The sequence below is a fragment of the Mercenaria mercenaria genome, chromosome 17, assembly GCF_021730395.1.
Source record: "Mercenaria mercenaria strain notata chromosome 17, MADL_Memer_1, whole genome shotgun sequence".
In the NCBI taxonomy this organism is placed as follows: domain Eukaryota; kingdom Metazoa; phylum Mollusca; class Bivalvia; order Venerida; family Veneridae; genus Mercenaria; species Mercenaria mercenaria.
The window spans coordinates 23,716,900-23,736,520 of NC_069377.1; the positions used below are offsets into that span (position 1 = coordinate 23,716,900).

The following is a 19,621-nucleotide window of genomic DNA, read 5'->3' on the forward strand; positions in this document are numbered from 1 at the left end:
TCAAAATTGACATCATTATGCTCTGTTACATGTCTGCGTGTTTAACGTTATTTATTGCAGAGTAGTCCATAGTACGGTATTTCTCTAGGTTTTAACTGGTATTCAAATCAAGCTATGTTAGAATACTCCACAAAAAATGTTTACTTTTTAGCTAGACTATTCGAAGAAAAAGTAGAGCTATCCTGCTCACCACGTCATCGGTGTCACGCCTTAGTTAAGTTTTTTGTACCACTCCACATTTTGACAAAGTCTTTTGACACAAAGCTTTGAAACTTTCAACATTTGTGTACCATCACCATGTCCAGTTTTAAGCAGGAGAACATAAGTCCAGCAAGAATTTGACTGAGTAATGGCCTCTTCTAACTGATACCAGTTCACATTTTGTGTAAAGTGTTTGACTCGTGGATTTAAAACTTTTATTTAATTGTTTATTATTAACAGTCTCTATCTGTAGACAAGGGTACACAAGTCTATCAACTATTTTGGCTGAATTATGGCCTTTTTTGAACTTGGAAATCAGGTAAGTTAAATCAGTCCATATTTTGCCTAACCGGTTTGTCATATGGTTTGAAACTTTGACCACTTGTCAAGGACAAGGAATTTAGTTCAGTTATGGCCCTTTTTTGACATAGAAATTTGTTAAATTTCACATACCATTTGATATTTTGTCTTTAAACTGTTTGATATATGGCTTTGAAACTTTGAACACTTGCTTACCATCATAATCACACATTGCTATATAGTGCAAGACTTATGGACTTCAGAATCCACAAAATAATGTAGGTACATGTATATTGTTTGTCTTATCCTTTTTCTTTTGTCTGAAAATCTCTGCTAATATTTTGACCCTATACTTTTATCAATGCTTCTAATAGTCAAGCGTGCTGCCGACAGACAACCCTTGTTTATTTTATTAGAATTTTAAAATTGCAGCAGGCAACTGCTTTTGTCATTCACAGCTCATTGACATAATTTATAGGCCTGCAGCTACCCTATACAAAAGTGACTGGTTTCAACATATTGTATAGCAAAACCTTAAGGAAATTTCATACTTTGGTTGTATTAAATTCTGTCTGCTTGCAATCAAATTCTACATTAACTGTTATAGCTACATGCCTCCAAATTAATGGTAATCTTTTTAAGTAAGAAATGTTTAGGTGACTCCGTAAATTTAAGAGACTTTTTAAATTCTTTTAAGCAATAAAGTATAAAGAATACCCTCTAATAGGCAATGCTTGAAATTTGCAACAAAATAATAGACTGTATCCTAAACATAAAAATAATTATCTATGTTAAACAAATTATATGAATACTGGATTATCATTTTCAACATCTAATGTCAAATGGATACATGACCCTTTAAATTGTATTTTTCATCGTGTGTTCTAAATTCACTTATGGCAGTTTTGAACTTGATTTGTTTAAGGACACCAAAATAAGGATGTTTGATCAAATACTTCATTTCTTGAACAAGAACTTAGTTTCATAAGAATGTTTTATTAAATATTTCATTTTTCTTAAGAAATTAGTTTCTTTAATGATCCTGTTTCTTGATATTTTACATTTTCATGTGCATTGGTCAACATCTGATTAGGACTTTTTGTTCTTAAATAATCTAGTGCTTAAGCACTTGATTGGCTTTCAAAAAATTGCAAATATTTAGATATTGGATCTAGGGTTAATCTGATTTCACATTGTCATTGTTAAGTTAAGGTCACGATTTTAAGTGTTGGATTCTTTTATCTGATTAAGATCTTGCAGCTGTGTAGCTACGTCATACAAAATGCCTGCACATACATTTAGCATAGCTACATCTCTGTCTTGATGGAATTAGTTATATTTTCTGTTTGCAAGCGCTCTGATATAAAGACATCTTTGTTTCTATGTATTTATTATGTAAGTTATTAATGTTTGACCTGTTTAGTTATCAGTAAAATGTAACATGACAGAAAGTTAAGTAATATAACAAATTTAAAAATAAAAATTTAAATTGATATTAATTCCAAACAAGAGGGTCATGATGACTGTTGATCGCTTACCTGTGTAATATGAGCTACATGTTTCAAATGTCAAACTGATAATTTTTAGAAATTATTTGGAATTATTTGGAAGATTTTCCGATGTACTGGGGCGGAGACAGTTTTACCCCGGGGGTCATGATTTGAACAAAGTTTGTAGAGGTCTACTAGGCAATGTTACATATCAAATATCTAAGATCTGGGCCTTCTAGTTTATTTTTAGCAAATTTATGAAGATTTCCATATGTACAATCAAGTAACCCCTGGGGCTGGGTCAATTTGACCCTGGGGTTCAAAATTTGAACAAATTTTGTAGAGGTCCACTAGGCAATGCTACATGTCAAATATCTAAGCTCTGGGCCTTCTGGTTTATTTTTGTTTCAAAATTTGAAGATTTTTCTATAAAAATCTATGTAAAATCAAGTGACCTCTGGGGTAGGGTCAATTTTGACCCCGGGGTCACGATTTGGACAACTTTAGTAGACTTTTGCTATGCAATGCTACATGTCAAATATCTAATCTCTAGGGCTTCTAGTTTTTGAGAAGAAGATTTTTTAAATTTTCCTATGTAAAAATATATGACCCATCGGGCGGGGTCAATTTTGACCCCGGGGTCATGATTTGGACAAACTTGGTAGAGATCCACTAGGCAATGCTTCATGTTTTTAAGTTTTTCCTTTCGGTTCCCATGGCAACCAGAGGTCTGCATGGAATTCAATTGTTTGAACAATTTTTGTAGAGCTTCACCCAAGGAACATTCTTGTGAAGTTTTGATAAAATTGGCCTAGCGGTTTATGAGGAGATGTCGTTTAAAGTAAAAGTTTACGGACGGACGACGGACGATGAGTGATCACAATAGCTCACCCTGAGCCTGTGGCTCAGGTGAGCTAAAAAGTAGTTGATTAGACTTAACTCTAACGCTGCATAAAATTCTTGCTTCGAGCCAATAAGTATAGTCACAGTCATTAAAGGGAGCTCACAACATTTGCCTGAATTAAATTCAAGTATCAGCTTAAATGGAACTAGGGACCACAGTGGCTAAACGGAACATATCACTGGCTTTGAATTATTTTTAAGCTACTATTCAGCTGGCTTGTGGAGAGTGCATGGTTTGAAAGTGTCTGTGATGAAAAAATACCAAGATGGGCATCTTGGGTTTTCTTTCAACATCAGAAGCTAGAAAGTCACTAAATTGTTAGCGTTGTAAAGTTGCTGTGACGTCAGACGCAACAAAACTATGCATCTTTATTATTTATAACTGTTTTAACTATGATATTATTGTTGAGTAGGGGCAATATACCTCTTAATCTGAGCATTGTTTATTTCATTTTCTAGGAAAGTTGCTGTAGATATTTATGCTGATGCCAAACAGCTTGTAAGATAAGAAATTACTTTATCACTTTCATGCGTTGAATTTTAAACCTGTTCCACATTTTATCTCCATCGTAACAGAAATAAAAGAAATTTACACAGTCATTAATTTCAATTTCAGACATGGTACCAGTTCAAAAGAGTACCGACTGGGGTGTATAAAATTTGGGTAAGGTTATGGTAAAAAAAACCACTTCATTTTATACCTTCTAGGAACTAAATTAGTGAGGTTATAATCCACATGTCGATTGAATAATAATCTCAGAGATATAGCAGCTATATCGATTTCTTATTTTTCATGTAAAATATGATGAATATTGTAGTACCTCTTTGTTCTTTCTAGTATATTTCATGATTGAAATAATGTTAATTAATGGGAATTTCATAACTTTATGATTCAAATAATAAAATGAATTAGAACATATATATTTCTTGATTCTGCACCAGTACTTAGTCTTTTCCTACACAATTAATTGACAGTTTCCCCACATGATTCACATGTGCAGGACAAATGACTTCAAACTCAATGTCTTCTGCCAAACTGTCATATTGATGTGCAAATAGTGATCAACCTAGTTACCTCCTGATTCACAGGCATGTGCTCTACCCACTGATATAACCGGACTGGTTTATTACAGGATGTACAATTATAATACATATACAAAGGACTTTTGTTTGTTTTGAGTGAATATACAAGGTTTCTCTTTGAGCGATTTAGGAGATATGAGATACAGAGCGGAAACAAAATAGAAGGCCCAAACCTTTGTACTTGGCTTGTGACCTTGACCTTAAAACGATATGGCTGATTCATAAATTCTGCATATCGTCTTGATGAGCAAGTTTCGTGATTATCCTTCAAGGGGTTAAGGAGATACAAAGCGGACACGAAATGGAAAGCTCAAGCCTTTGACCTTGAACTGTGACCTTGACCTTGCGCCGACTTGGCAGACTCAAGGGCTCTGCACATCATTTTGATGAGATGAACATTTATTAAGTTTCATGATTATCCCTCAAGTGGTTTTTGGAGATACCGAGCAGTCACGATATGGAAGGTTCAAACCTCTGACCATGAGTTATGACCTTCATCCGACATAGCTAACTCATGGGTTCTGCACTTTGTCTTGATAAGGTGAACATTTGATCAAAGTTTCATACAGAGATACAGAGCTCACATGAAATATTAAGGACGGATAGAGACCATTCCTATAATATCACCAACTCTCGTCGTGGCAGATTAAAAAAAAATCATTTTATTTTATGCTTATTTACAATGAAATCTATATACTTATTTACCTTCAAATGCACATGTTGTAATAAATTCTACCCTCAATGAAGGGAAATAGATACGAAAAAATGAAAAGGATGACCATTATACAATGTTCTAATTCATATATTAAATGTTATTAGTATTCCATGATGGGAAGTATGATTAGTCAGTCAGTGGGTTGACTGATTTACCCCTGTCTGTGTGTGTGTTTGTCAGTCTGTCAGTCTGTCACAAAACATGTGCGCGCTCTAAGTCGAACAGTTCTCATTCGATCTTCACCAAACTTGAACAAAAAGCGTTTAAAAATACGTCCTCGTCCAAGTTTGATAACTAGCAAAATCGGCACGGACACTTTTGAACTATGGCCTTTGCCTTTGCACTGCCAAAAAATACTGATGCCAGTGATACAGGTCTTGGTGCATGGTTGCTCAGATACATGGAGAAGAAATGTCAATCTAGATGTGGGAGGCATTTCTCAAAAGCAGCTCTAGTTTTAGATACTTTTAAAAAATTGGGTAAACACAATTCAGAATCTTACTTATTCAGTTCATGTATATATAGAAATAAATGTTGCCCATTTTACTAAGCTATTCCAGTAAAGAAACCCTCAAACCATCAATCCACCCAGGGATAGTGTGTTTGAACCTTAGAATAGACAAATTCTATACCTTTATAATGCTTCGACAGGAAGCAAATCTATTCAAATATGCTTCAAGTGAAGAACAAATCTGTTAAAAAGACACTTTACAAAACCTGACATATTCTGTGAAATATTACATTTAACTTTTCTCAACTCGGCTTTTCTCAACTCAGCAATTTTTATGCTCCATAATTAACACAGTGCTGTCAAACCTATATTAAGCAGCCAGCTAAGCAGTCAACACAGTCTGGATAAGACATGTGGCTCAGTGTAAGACAAGTCGGAATTAAAGAACATATTCAGCTTACTGGGTGCTTAATCAAGTGGCGAAGTGACAAGGTGAACTATTGTGACCGCTTGGTGTCCGTCGTGCGTCGTTCGTCGTGCGTAGTGCGTCAACAATTTCTAAAAAAAAATCATCTTCTTGAAAACCACTAAGCAGAATTACACCAAACTTTACAAGAATGATCCTTGGGTGGCCATCTTTCAAATTTTTTCACAGAATTGAATTCCATTTGGAACTCTGGTTGCCATGGCTACCGAAAGGAATTTTTTTTAATCTTCTTGTCCAAAACCACAAGGCCTAAGGCATTGATATCTAGTGTGTAGCATCATCTAGTGGTCCATTACCAAAATTGTTCAAAGTATCCCCCTAGGGTCAAATATGGCCCCGCCCCGGGGGTCACATGGTTTATAATGACTTATATAGGGAAAACTTTGAAAATATTCTTGTACAAAACCACATGGCCGAGGGCTTTGATATTTGGTATGTAGCATCATCTAGTGGTCCTCTACCAAGATTGTTCAAATTGTCCCCCTAGGGTCAAATAGGGTCCCAAGTTTTACGTAGATTTATATAGGAAAAAAAGATTAAAAATCTTCTTGTCTGAAACCACAATACTTAGACCTTTGATATTTGGTTTGTTGCATTGTTTTATGGTCCATAACCAAAATTATTCAAATTGTACCCCTTGGGTGAAAAGAGGCCCTGCCCTGGGGGTCCCAAGTTTTTAATAGACTTATATAGGAAAAAACTTTAAAAATCTTCTTGTCTGAAATCATTCGACCTAGGCTTTTGATATTTGGTATGATGCATTGTCTAGTAGTCCTCTACCAAAATTGTTCAAATTATGCTCCTGGGGTTAAAAGAGGCTCCGCCCTGGGGTCACTTAATTATCATATTAGTTATATAGGAAAAATACTTAAAAACTCATCTGATCCTATTTCCAAGACTGTTTAATTATAATTACCTGATGACCCTAAGTAATATGATATCACTTGACTGTGACCTTGACCTACTGACCTACTTTCTCATCAACATATCATGTTTTAGCTATGAAAACTGTAAACACAAAGCTTTTATTTTGCTTTCTAGATAACCAGGTTATGCATTCCATTATTATTAAAAGGCTCAGTCACTGTTCCATAACTTCAGCAACAGAGACAACAGTGCTACTATGGACAAAATTTGCAGAAAAAAAAGTCTTTTGTTTAGGTGGGATCCATAGTGACAGTGAATTTTCCATATGATAACATCAGGAGGATGCGGAAATCACACTATATAGAGTACATACTTTGCTAGGTGTCATTACTGGTCAAATACAGTAAATTAAATTTGAGCCGCGCCATGAGAAAACTAACAGAGTGCATTTGCGACCAGCATCGATCCACACCGACCCGCACATCCTGTTGCAATTGGATAAACCGTTAACGAACAGAATGTATCCCGACCAGACTGCACGGATGCGCAGGCTTGTCTGGATCCATGCTTGTCGCAAGTGCAATATATGTTGGTTTTCTTATGGTGCGGCTCAAATTAATTTAGAAAATTAAGTTTTTTTCAAATAGATTTACATATAATTATTTGAAATTATGCTGGAATTACATTTGCATTTGGTAATTTAGTATTTTATTTATATGATTTGGATGTTTGAATGCGAGTAAAATGTTTACATGACAAAAAATTGTAACCTTCAACTTCTCAGTGTTTATCAGATAAAAAGATGAATTGAAAAGACTTGCACGTGGCCGATATTTGATATGGTTATTTTCGTATAAAACTTCTTTTTTTATTAGTAAGTAACACTTGAGCCCCTACCTCGTAATCCAAATATAAAATCTAGACTTGAAGTATGTTTTATTCATTTTTTAAGAAAAAAACATTTATCAAACAGAATGACTCAGTTTTGACCTTTTTATGAAAAAGATTTTTATCAGTATTAAATGGCTTAAAGTAGGTCCGCTTTTCAACATTCAAATCTTCCTTCTCCAAGGTAAATGGGTGGAAGAAGATAATAAAATTGAAGTTTGTAACACAACTAGTGCTTGCAGCATACTAAATATTTTGTTTGATTTAAAGTCATACTTGCACAATATTACGTCATTATGACACCTTAGATTTCCAGATTTTTATTGGTTGAGGAAGTCCCAGAGTGTGCCCCAAGGTTTTCTTTCAGGCACAGAATGGTACCTGGGTAGAACCACCATCTTTTCATTGCTTCCTCACAGGAAAGAATTTACATCCCAAATAAGACTTTAAACCCACAGAGGTAAGAGCAAGTGATTCCAAGTCGGCAACCTAAATAATCATTCAGACACTGATGTCCCCAAAATAATGCGTAAGAAATAATCTCATACTACCACTGCCTTACAATTTTCAGAACTTCACTTTTTGCCAATTTAAGACAACGTTGCTGTCTTTGAATTTCATGTTCAAACTTCATTCATCTTTAAATTAGTAAATCAATAATTATGAAATCATTGGCAAGAACTTCTGTTCTGGATATAATTTTTTCTCCCTCAATTCCAGACGAACAAAATCACCTGAAATTTAAACCAATATGTTTTATAATTTTCCAAGACAGTGCTTCTGTGTCATTAGAACAAAAGGCACATTTTGTCAACTTTTGAGAGAAAAACATTTCATCACAAAAATAGGTCACTTTAAGTTCAGTTGTTTCCCCTTGTGTACTTGCTGATGTCATTGTATTCATACGGTATGTTTTCTAGATGAGCACTGCTGCCCACCAAAGCAGCTCCTGTATTTCTTTAAACTATTCTTTGTACTTATTCATCACAAATATAAGGAAATACACTGATATAAAAGTATTAATTACACATATTTACCTGCAGGTGAAACCTGTGAAGGATGAGGGCCACTGTCCATGTAAAGATGTAACTGGCCAAATCTGTGATCACTGCACGAAGACGATGACAAAGAATTTCTCCTTTAACTACAGTAAGTATTTTTACTATATCTTTGAAAAAACCAGACTGAACACAATCTATCAAATAAGCATTGAGTACAATTTTGGCCCATGCCTAGCATTCATCATCCTGAATTTAAAATTGCAACAAAAATGGTATGTCGCCTGATAATAATTTTAAGAAAACCATGTATTTTAGTGCCTACCCCCACCGCTTACCTTCTGGCTCCACCATGTCCCTCCTACAGCATTTCAAAATATCTAAGTTTGGCCATGTGAGAAACAAACTTTTAAGCTTTCAACATTGTAATGAATCCTTTTGCAAAATATTTATTCAATGGCTGATAATTTCTTAAGGGCTCATTGATTTTTTTCTATTACACTGTTGCTAAGTAAGCAGTGGACTTGCATACTATTGTCTTTTTTATTTTTAACTTTCAAACTTTATATCTATATGTTGGCCTGAATAAATTGGTGGTTTCGAAAGCATATTTCTTGTTAAGGAAGCAGAAATTAGACCTGCATGAAAAAAGTGACACATATAACAAATCTACACATCCACTAGCCTATTAGTCCCCTACAGCTCAAGGTCAGGTTTATACACTATAGGCTTGAACCTCTTAAATCTGTAATGACTCGCAACGAGTGGCTGTCCAAATTTTTTAGCTCGACCATTCAAAGAATGTAGGGATAATACACGTTTTTTGTGTATTAACATCTTCAGAAGCCCTCGGGATTGTTTGTCTCGGTCACAAACATATCCCAAAGATAGAGCGCATGTTCTGGATGGCTGGCTTCAATGTTAAGGTCACACTTAGGGGTCAATAGTCATATGAGTGTATTTCGTTTCCGCTCTGTAACTCTTGAACTGCTTGAAGAATTGTAAAAAAACTTGGCACAAATGTTCACCACATCAACAGACGACGTGCAGGGTGCATGTTCTGGATGTCTCGTTTCAAGGTCAATGTCACACTTTGGGGTCAAAGGTCATCGGTCTGTAACTCTTGAACCCCTTGAAGGATTTCGAAGAAACTTGACACAAATGTTCACCTCAACGAGACGATGCGCAGTGTTGGCTAGTACAAGGTCAAGGTCACACTTAGGTGTCAGAGTTCATACCTTCGGGCGTATATTGCTCCACATTGCGTTGCTCTTGTTTAATACCTAGTAAGTGGTTGCTAGATAGAGGTTAAGTATCTGCGCAGTTCGGAGTTTGCAGTTCACGATTCGAATTGCGAACTGCAAACTGGTCTGCAGTTCACGATTCAAAATGAAAGTATCTTGGAACGTTACCCTTATAATCTAAGTACTAAGATAGTGGTTGCTAAATCATTGTTTATGGTATGCACTCACTCCTCCTCTATTAGAGTTGCAAACTGCCGGCAGGTGTGCAGTTCTTAGTTTCCGGTTCGAATTGCAAACTGCGATCTGGTCTACAGTTCACGATTCAGGATGAAAGTATATTGGAAGGTTACATTTATAATTTTAGTACTAAGTAAGTGATTGCTAAATAGAGGTAATGGGTATTCACTCCCCCCCCACCCCCATAAGAATTGCATATTCAAAGACCAATGTATGATAAGGCACAGTTTTAGCCCCCAAACTTCGAAGAAAATGAAAGTAAAAATACATCTCAACGATATGGATTACAAATGTATTTGAAAGATAAAGGATTAATCTTGCATTTTTTGAAGAAAAAATGTATCAGTTTTGCGTTAAAATCCATGGTCTAGTTTCATGTCATCAACACAGATTTTGTTCATTTTTAGATATTTTCATGCACTTTATCACCAAAGTACGATACGAGCGCAGGGGAGAACAATTTTAGTTTTTGGATATGTGTTGAGGATTACAAAAACACGGAGAATGATACATGAGAGAAAATTGTTCTGAGGTGCGCTCGTAGTAAATTTTGAACAAATACGGTATTTTGTCGGAACGTTATACTCTAAAAATAGCCATATAAAGGGACGAAACTCTTAATTTACTTGAAGAGGTTGGCGTAAAGGTAAGTAAAAACATGTTCTGACGTCATGCGGAAGTGATTTCGTTTGCTTGAAAAATGGATTTTTTTTTTCAAATTACAGGTGAATTAGACATTTTGACAGTATTTGCATAGCATTTTAAGGACGCTCGCTACAGTTTCGTAATTTTTTTCTCAATAATAGATTTTGATGAAATGTTTTGTATTAAAAGATCATGTTATGATGTATTGAAAAACGAAATAAAAATACTAGGTCACCAGCTTTGTTTCAATTTAATTTGCCCCTAGATATGGTGCTATTTTAAACATTTTTCAAAATTTCTGTAATCCTAAAATATATTTCAGTAAAGTACAATAATCAGCATAAATTTGATTATCTAAGCATTTTTATAACAGAAAAAAATATATCTATTTGAAACATGCTCAGAGAAATCAAAAGAACATGATTTTGTAAAGAAAGGAATACTTGTTCAGCAGACCCAAGGGCTATTTTTGCATATTTTTGTCAGTTTTAAGTAGGTACTTCTGCTATTTTATCTAGTTTCACATAATAGAATGTAATCAAACTCTGCACATACCTTTGGTTATGTCTACCTAATCTAAAACAAAAAGAAAATTGATAGGTCACCATATTAGATTTCGCTTAAATCAAATTACAACGAGGTGGGGTGTGGCGGGCATTTATACAACGCAGGTTGGTACGAAATACTCTTTCAGTGTTTGAGCAAATGACTTAGAAATGGATATATAAAATTATCAAACGGCAGATTTCTTAATAATCGGATTTTAATGTGTTTCTGAAGCATTTTGATGGCATAGAACGATGAAAGTTTCCGCCCTTTTTTTTAACAAAACCTATAGTTTACGACTGTACGGTACGGGTACGGTACGGGATTAGAAATAGCTGCGACTCAATGCAGAGTTGGAGCGTTGGTATAAATAACAGACTCCAGTATATGTCGGATTGAAGCAATTTGAACTAAAAGTACTTTAAATGTATATATTTTGCAACCATGGTGATACTTACCCTAACCTTTAGTCAGTATATTATACATTTTATACATTAAATGCATGCGAACATACAATAATTTGCGAATTTTTGCCGTACGCGACATTAGATAATCACTTCCGGGCATGCGCAGAAGACCGCACCAACACTGCAGTGAGCTACATCGAAACCAAATTGGCACGGTGTTGGGGTAAATATCGACCCGTCCGGAAAAACTGTAGCGAGTGCCTTTAAGAAGTTGTCATTATTATATACCTATAATACTCGATTTATTTCAATGCTGTTAGCGCGTCATACAATATTATTACATCGGCGGAAATTTTTCGTCAAACTCGTCCAAGAAAATGATTCTGTTAATTATATACTAAATACGCGTAATATGAACCAGATCTAAATATTGCGGTGCTAACTTGGTCACACATGGGAGGAACTTGTGTAAGACAGCCATTTAATCAGAATGGGCTATTCCAGAAAATATCCGTCTCACCCCCGTTGAAACATTTTTGGGGGACTATGGAAATGGGGTGGTGGGTGGGGGGGGGGGGGGGCGGGTAATTTACAGATAAAAGGACCAGGGAGGTGTCTAGAGGAAAGGAGGGGGTGTATTTTGTTTGTGAAATGTGGAAGTAGGTTTTAACGCCGAGCCGAAGGAGGGGGTATTTTACAGATAAATGGGAGTGTAGCGAGTGTGTGTGTGTGGGGGGGGGGGGCTGTTCTTTGGAGTAACCCAATGCGGATGGGGTATTTGGGGTATATTCGAGGAAGGAGAGGGGATATTTTGAGTTAAAACCGGGCTGTGGAAGTGGGAGAGGATACGTAAAATGTCTTCGAGAGGGTGGGTACTTTTTTCCAAAAAACTGTTTCCAAGGGGAGGGAGGGGGGTGGTATATGACTTTCTGGATAGTCAGGTTATCCAAGATTCATCTTCGAGCCCCAGCCCAAACTGGTTGCACATTCTTCTCACTTTAAAATACCTTGTTTGAATGTTTGTGACAGTATACATTTTATAGCACACCCAACATGTGACTGTGTCATTACTGCTTGTACAGTTTTACGAATGTGCATGAAATTAGCCAGAGCAGCCAGAGTAGCCAGAGTTCAACCAGAGGTTAGCCAGAGTAGCCAGAGTTCAGCCAGAATTTAGCCAAAGTAGCCAGAGAAGTCAGAACTCTGGTTACTCTGGTTAGCCAGAGTAGCCAGAGTTCAGCCTGAGAAGTCATACCTCTGGTTACTCTGGCTGACCATAGTAGCCAGAGTTCAGCCAGAGTAGCCAGAAATCTGGTTACGCTGGCTGGCCAGAGTAGCCAGAGTTCAGCAAGAGAAGTCAGAACTCTGATAAGTTACTCTGGCTGGCCAGAGTAGCCAGAGTTCAGCAAGAGTAAACAGAGTTCATCCAGTATCCAGAACTCTGGCCAGAGTAACCAGAATTCAGCCAGGGTAGGCAGAGTTTCTAGATCTTTAACATGTTCTGGCTACTCTGGTCAGCCAAAGTAGCCACAGTAGCCCGAGTCACCAGGATATCATTTGCTCTGGTTACTCTGGCTGTTTCTAACAGAGTAGCCAGCGTTCAGCCAGAGCAGCCAGAGTTTCTAGGATTTTAACATGTTCTGGCTACTCTGGTCAGCCAGAGTAGCCAGAGTAACCAGGTACCATGTTCGCAAAATATTTTCAGTCTTAGCTAAGTTTAATTATGAAACTTAATATGTCATTTCTATCTTTATAGCATATTTATTTTCAGGTACATGTATTTTTTACTTTCAATTTGGTGCCATTTTTTTTTCAACAGAATGAATATGAGACAATACACTGGGGATAAAATATGCCATGAATAAGATCCAGAATGGGACAGTGCAAAACAAAAGACGATGACAGCCAGGTCGCACTGCACTAAATCACAGTCCAGTGTGGTATGGCATACAGCCGTATAAGTACTGAAGATCCTGGATGGATCGGTGTTGCTTCGTCGTATCTACCCTTCGTGGGAGGCAGGCTACTTTGTAAAATTACAACTTATATAAAAAGAAAACATACCTAAGCATTACTTACAATGTATATAAACAAACAGCCTTTGCATATACCCGTTTATTTATTTTTTTTTTTTTTTTGAAAGTGTTATTTTCTGATTCGTGTTACTCTTAACTTTGTTCGAAAATCATGCCGTCTTACTGGGGGTTTTTTTTGTTGTTGTTGCTATTTTATTTGATATTTTTAGGCTTGTTTTAAAGATTTTCAATCTACCAGAAATATACAGACCTGTTCGCTTTAATCTTTGTGAATTTCAGCCTTCATATACCACACACACAACACGCAACAGGTCTTACTTTTTATTTACATTATAAATGTATACAACAGTTAGTGCAACCTAATCATATATAATATGATTTTTATGAAAAAGGGTCATACATTTTAAAAATGGCTCTAATTTACATGTTTGTTTGTATTTTCTCTGGCTGTTCTGGCCAGCCAGAATAACCAGAACCCGTGCGTATTTCAGTTATTCCTGGTTACTCTGGCCAGCCAGAATAGCCAGACTATGTAAAAATTATGAAGCAGGTTGTCCTAGTCAGCCACAGTAACCAGAGTTCTGATTACTCTGGCTACTCTGGCAACAGGTTTTACTGTATTTTCTTTGGCTATTTCTGATTAGCAGGGTAGCTAGTACCAATGGCCATCTCGGAAATTCTGGCTGTTCTGGCTAGCCAGAGTAGCCAGAGCAAATGAAATCATGGTCACACTGACTACTCTGGCTGACCAGAGTAGCTAGAACATATTAAAATCCTAGAACGTCTGACTACTCTGGCTGCTGTCTGAAAAATAAGACAATTTTTTGAAGTCCGTTTTATGAATCACTTGATACATATAAAACACTAAAAAATCAAACCTGAGAGAACCAAAAGGGTCATTTCACAATAGGTATTACAGTATTTTCTCTGGCTATTCGGGCTAGCCTGGGTAGCTAGAACCAATGGACATCTCGAAAATTCTGGCTGTTCTGGCTAGCCAAAGTAGCCAGAGCAACTGACATCCTGGTTACTCGGCTACTCTGGCCAGCCAGAGTGACCAGGTTTTTGGCTACTCTGGCTGAACTCTGACTACTCTGGCTAAACTCTTGCTGAACTCTGGCCAGCCATAGTGGCCAGAGTTCTGGCTACCCTGGCTACTCTAAATAGCCACTTGAAAATAGTTATTAACTTGAAATTCAGTTTTAAACATGCTATTTAGATAGAAATGACATATGAGTCGCGCCATGAGAAAACCAACATAGTGGGTTTGAGACCAGAATAGATCCAGACCAGCCTAAGCGTCAGAATCCATGCTGTTCGCTAACAGATTCTCCAAGTCCAATACGCTTTAAAAGCGAACATCATGGATCCTGACCAGACTGCGTGGATGCGCAGCCTGTTCTGGATCCATGCTGGTCGCAAAGCCACTATTTTTGTTTTCTCATTGCACGGCTCAATTATTAAATTTCATAATCAAATTAAGCTTAGACTGAAAAACTTTTGTGAACATGGGACCTGGTTATTCTGGCTACTCTGGCTGACCAGAGTTCCAAAAACATGTTAAAATCCTACAAACTCTGGCTACTCTGGCCAGCCAAAGTAACCAGAGCAAATGAAATCCTGGTGACTCGGGCTACTCCGGATACTCTGGTTGACCAGAGTAGTCAGAACATGTTAAAATCCTAGAAACTCTTGCTACTATGGCTGAACTTTGGCTCAACTCTGGCTACTCTGGTTGAACTGTGGCTACTCTGGCTAGCCAGCCAGAGTAACAAGAGTTCTGGCTACTCTGGCTATTCTAAATAGCCACTTGTAATTATTTATTAACTTGAAATTCAGTTTAAGCATGCTATTTAGATAGAAATAACATATTAAGTTTTATAATCTAATTCAGCTAAGACGGAAAATGTTTTGTGAACCAGGTTACTCTGGCTACTCTTAAAATCCTAGAAACTCTGGCTACTCTGGCCAGCCAGACTAACCAAAGCAAATAAAATACAGGCGACTCGGGCTATTCTGGATGCTATGGCTGACCAAAGTAGCCAGAACATTTTAACATCCTAGAAACTCTGGCTTTTCTTGCTGAACTCTGGCTACTCTGGCCAGCCAGAGTAACCAGAGTTATGACTTCTCTAGCTGAACTCTGGCTACTCTGGCCAGCCAGAGTAACCAGAGTTATCATTTCTCTGGCTGAACTCTGGTTACTCTGGCCAGCCAGAGTAACCAGAGTTATCATTTCTCTGGCTGAACTCTGGCTACTCTGGCCAGCCAGAGTAACCAGAGTTATGACTTCTCTGGCTGAACTCTGGCTACTCTGGCTAAACTCTGGCTGAACTCTGGCTACTTTGGCTAAACTCTGGCTGAACTCTGGCTACTCTAGCTGCTCTGGCTAATTTCACGATTTCATACTCAAATTTAAAATGAAAACAAGTTAATTAACTTCTGCAGAGGACATTTTTCATGAGAAAAATATATATTATATATTGTCAAGATCTGTGAAATCTGAATAAAATGTAAGGTATATATATGCCATATTAAATCAATGTAGTACACGATGTATACTCGCGTAGTGCTATTCTTTAACTTAGCTTTAAATTTACATACTAAAAACTATGGTTTAAGTTTAATTCGCTTCTCAAACTGCCTAACCATCATGTTGTAAAGTGATGGTCATAAAAATAGTATATATATCTTTCTACCTCTCAAGTCATATTAACATTATATAAACATATTTTAAGATATCTTGATACTTGATTGTAGTAACAAAATAGTAATGAAGACAGGTAATAAAACAAAACATTCTAGAAAATGATTTTTAACAAAATTATGCTTTGTAATATGAGCCGCGCCATGAGAAAACCAACGTAGCGGGTTTGCGGCCAGCATGGATCCAGACCAGCCTGCGCATCCGCGCAGTCTGGTCAGGATCCATACTGTTCACTAACAGTTTCTCTAATTGCAATAGACTTTGAAAGCGACCAGCATGGATCCTGACCAGACTGCGCGGATGCGCCGGCTGGTCTGGATCCATGCTGGTCGCAAACCCACTATGTTGGTTTTCTCATGGCGCGGCTCATGATGATGAGTCTGCTTAATCTTCATTCTTCAATCTTCATTCTTATGTCATTGAATCAAATTTATAAAGAAATGTCATGTTAGCATATAATATTCACTATATCTCCATGCCTTTCATAAACGATCAAGAGGGTTATAGGTTAAAGCAAATACCTGTACATAGGGGCTACCGACTTTTCTTATATTTGCTGGTCATTATGAATTGTCTATATTTCATATGTCCAGGTTTTAGTTCTCAAAACACGTAATTTAAGAATGCATTAGATATATTGTGACAAAACCTAAGTTCACAACATTTAAACAATTAACTTTTTTAAAATTATATTATTATTATTATTATTATACCAGATTATATATAGCGCCCTTTTCACGTTCGAAGGCGCTTTACATATAGCAAACACTGCCACACAGGGTGCGAAATTCATCCTCTACTAGTACAGACACAGAGCGATCTGACCAGAGGGACAGAGTGAGATAAAGCAACCCAGAACAGATAGAGAGAAATCCTTTTTAGAGGCCTGTCCGGCTAACTTAGCCCAGCTCTTTGCGAATAGACAGTCTGGTTCTTTAATGTGCCCAGTGTATAGCATAAGACACTCAAGAGCATCCAGTGCCTGGACCGGGGTTCGAATCCCGGACCTCTAGATTGACATTCAAGCGTGTTAACACTAGCCCAATGGCCTACCAAATATTCTAAAGTATACACTTATAAGGTTGCTAACCACTGTCGATAGAGGGAATTTACCAGATCCTATGATTACTATATTTTTTCATCTAAGAAACAAACCAGTTTGGGTCTTGAATAAATGGGAGTGTTAAAAGTTTGTGGAAGCTAAATGCCTCTGTGCATATACCTCAAACACAGCCATGCATTTCATAGTATTATAGTACGATACCGAGATGGAAATAACTCAGTCGGCAATCATAGCTTTTATTATATACCTGTATAAATTCTGTAAAAAGAAATCGGCATGCATTTCACAATTAAATATGAACAGGAAGAAAAAAAAACGTTTTGTACCTTTTAAATTCAGTATTGTACCTTTCGTATTATATGCTGCCGGACTACTTTCATTAATATGCATGACCTGACATAAATAGCGCAATAAAAACTTCTGATATCGATAAAATTTTGAAGATTTCGTTCAATAACAAAACAACAAACAAAAAAGGTGGAGGTATATAATAAAAAAGTCATTATAACAGTAGCTAGATCTGGGATTTTATATTCGGCTCGAGTGGATTTTGCAAGGTTGGATCACAGTTGGCGCTTAATTGCGCGCCTCGTGAGAGCCGATCTGGCAAAAATCCACTTGAGCCGAATACAGCATCCCGGATCTAGCTTCTGTTATAATAACTCTATTATATGTGGAATTCACACACATATACCGTAGAGTACGAAGCAAAATTTATGCATGTAATGTACTTTATTCTGTAAAAACTTGGCGGCAGCACTTCATTTGCTGCCTTAGACTCTTTAGTCATCTTTAGTTGCGACAATATTCCTATTATACCAACTGGTTGTTTACACTTTGATTTAAATTATCAATAAGATATAAGGTCAAATTATAGAAACAAACTTAAGATATATTTATTGATTGGTATCCAGAATGACATTGAACTTGACAGGTTCTATGCCCAACAACTTTGTAAAATATATATGCTGTTTAAACAACCAAATTGTCGTATTGTTGTTAATAATTCACTTGCTCATATTCACAAGAAAGAATTTTTAACTGAAATGAAACACGCCCAAAAGTAATTAGGCTCCAATAAGAATGGCCACGTTCCAAAAACAGAAGCCTAATCTTGAATTTCTGACAAATTAAATTCGGAGCCTCATAACTCCGGTACCTTTTTTCTTTATTTAGTAGATCTAAATGGCAACTGTTTTAACTAGCAATATTCTACAAATTAAATAGCTTGAATTATGTTGATATTATATTATTCTGTCACCTGTCATGTCATTTAAGATGAAAACAATTTCTAGTTCCTATATTGATGGCTGCGTTCTTTGAATGTTGGTTTTTATGTTGGACTTTTGTACTTCGTTTTCTATTCGGTGGAAAATTTACATTTAACGATAAACCAAGTACATGTACACTTTTTATTTAAATATTTAGAGTTCATTTCTCAACTGGAATTTGAAACGAGACTGAAAAGGAAAGAATAACTTAAGGTAGTTCTGCACGTTTGATAAACCGGAAGTAATGGTTTAACGTCATTTATCCGGAAAACGCAGGATAAAGCCTGGGATCGGCGTACGGCAACGGAAATCATTTTATTAATTAATTGCAACAGGTGAGTAGATTTATTACAAGAGCAATATTATTATCTTTTTTTAAGTTCAGATATGATGTTTAAACATCTGACACTTGAAATAATTCCATAAAACGTTTTAAAATCAGCTCGAAAAGCACGGATACCTTTAAACATGGGCAAATATCTCGAAAACAAGCACACGAACCTATCCATATTATTTCACCAGATTATCGGTCATATGTTTATTTACGACTGTGAGAAGTTTCATTAAAATCTACATTGTAGAAAAGTTTTTATTTTCAAAAATGTTATGTTATGTTATGAAATCTGTGATTTTCCCATAGACTCCCATTGCGAAAACTTGTGTTAGTTCATAGTTTTTTTTCAAATCAGTCTAGCAAAAATATAGAGCACGACCCAATCTTTTTTATTTACCGAATTTTCTAAGTATATTCTGAAGTTTTGAAAAATCAGCGTGTAATCAAATTCTACATAGTAGAAAAAATGTTTTATCCGAACGTGCAGAACTACTTCAGAAATGATCAGAACAACTCTCTTGAAATTACGAATGCTGTTGGATGATAATATGACAAAATGACCCCGTAATCATTAAGTTAATGTAACAAATTACAATACTGAAAAAAATTATATTATAAGCAATTTGATTTATATTGATAAGGGAACAGATATTATTAGTTACACTGCTTGTTGGTGACTGGATACGAGATATAAGCTGTGTAACGATCTGTTATCTTGCCGACTACCCTTACATGCTATAATCGATAC

At 36.4% G+C, this 19,621-nt stretch overlaps 1 protein-coding gene across 1 annotated transcript in view; it reads left to right on the plus strand.

The window, feature by feature from the left end:
- Window positions 1–13,718, plus strand: part of LOC128549922 (uncharacterized) — a 33,214-nt gene extending 19,496 nt beyond the window's left edge. Inside the window, exons 7-9 of the mRNA XM_053527704.1 lie at window positions 3,511–3,558; window positions 8,429–8,534; window positions 13,708–13,718. Coding sequence (XP_053383679.1) covers window positions 3,511–3,558; window positions 8,429–8,534; window positions 13,708–13,718 — 165 coding nt within the window. The remainder of the gene's footprint in view (window positions 1–3,510; window positions 3,559–8,428; window positions 8,535–13,707) is intronic.
- The last annotated feature ends 5,903 nt before the right edge of the window (window positions 13,719–19,621 follow it).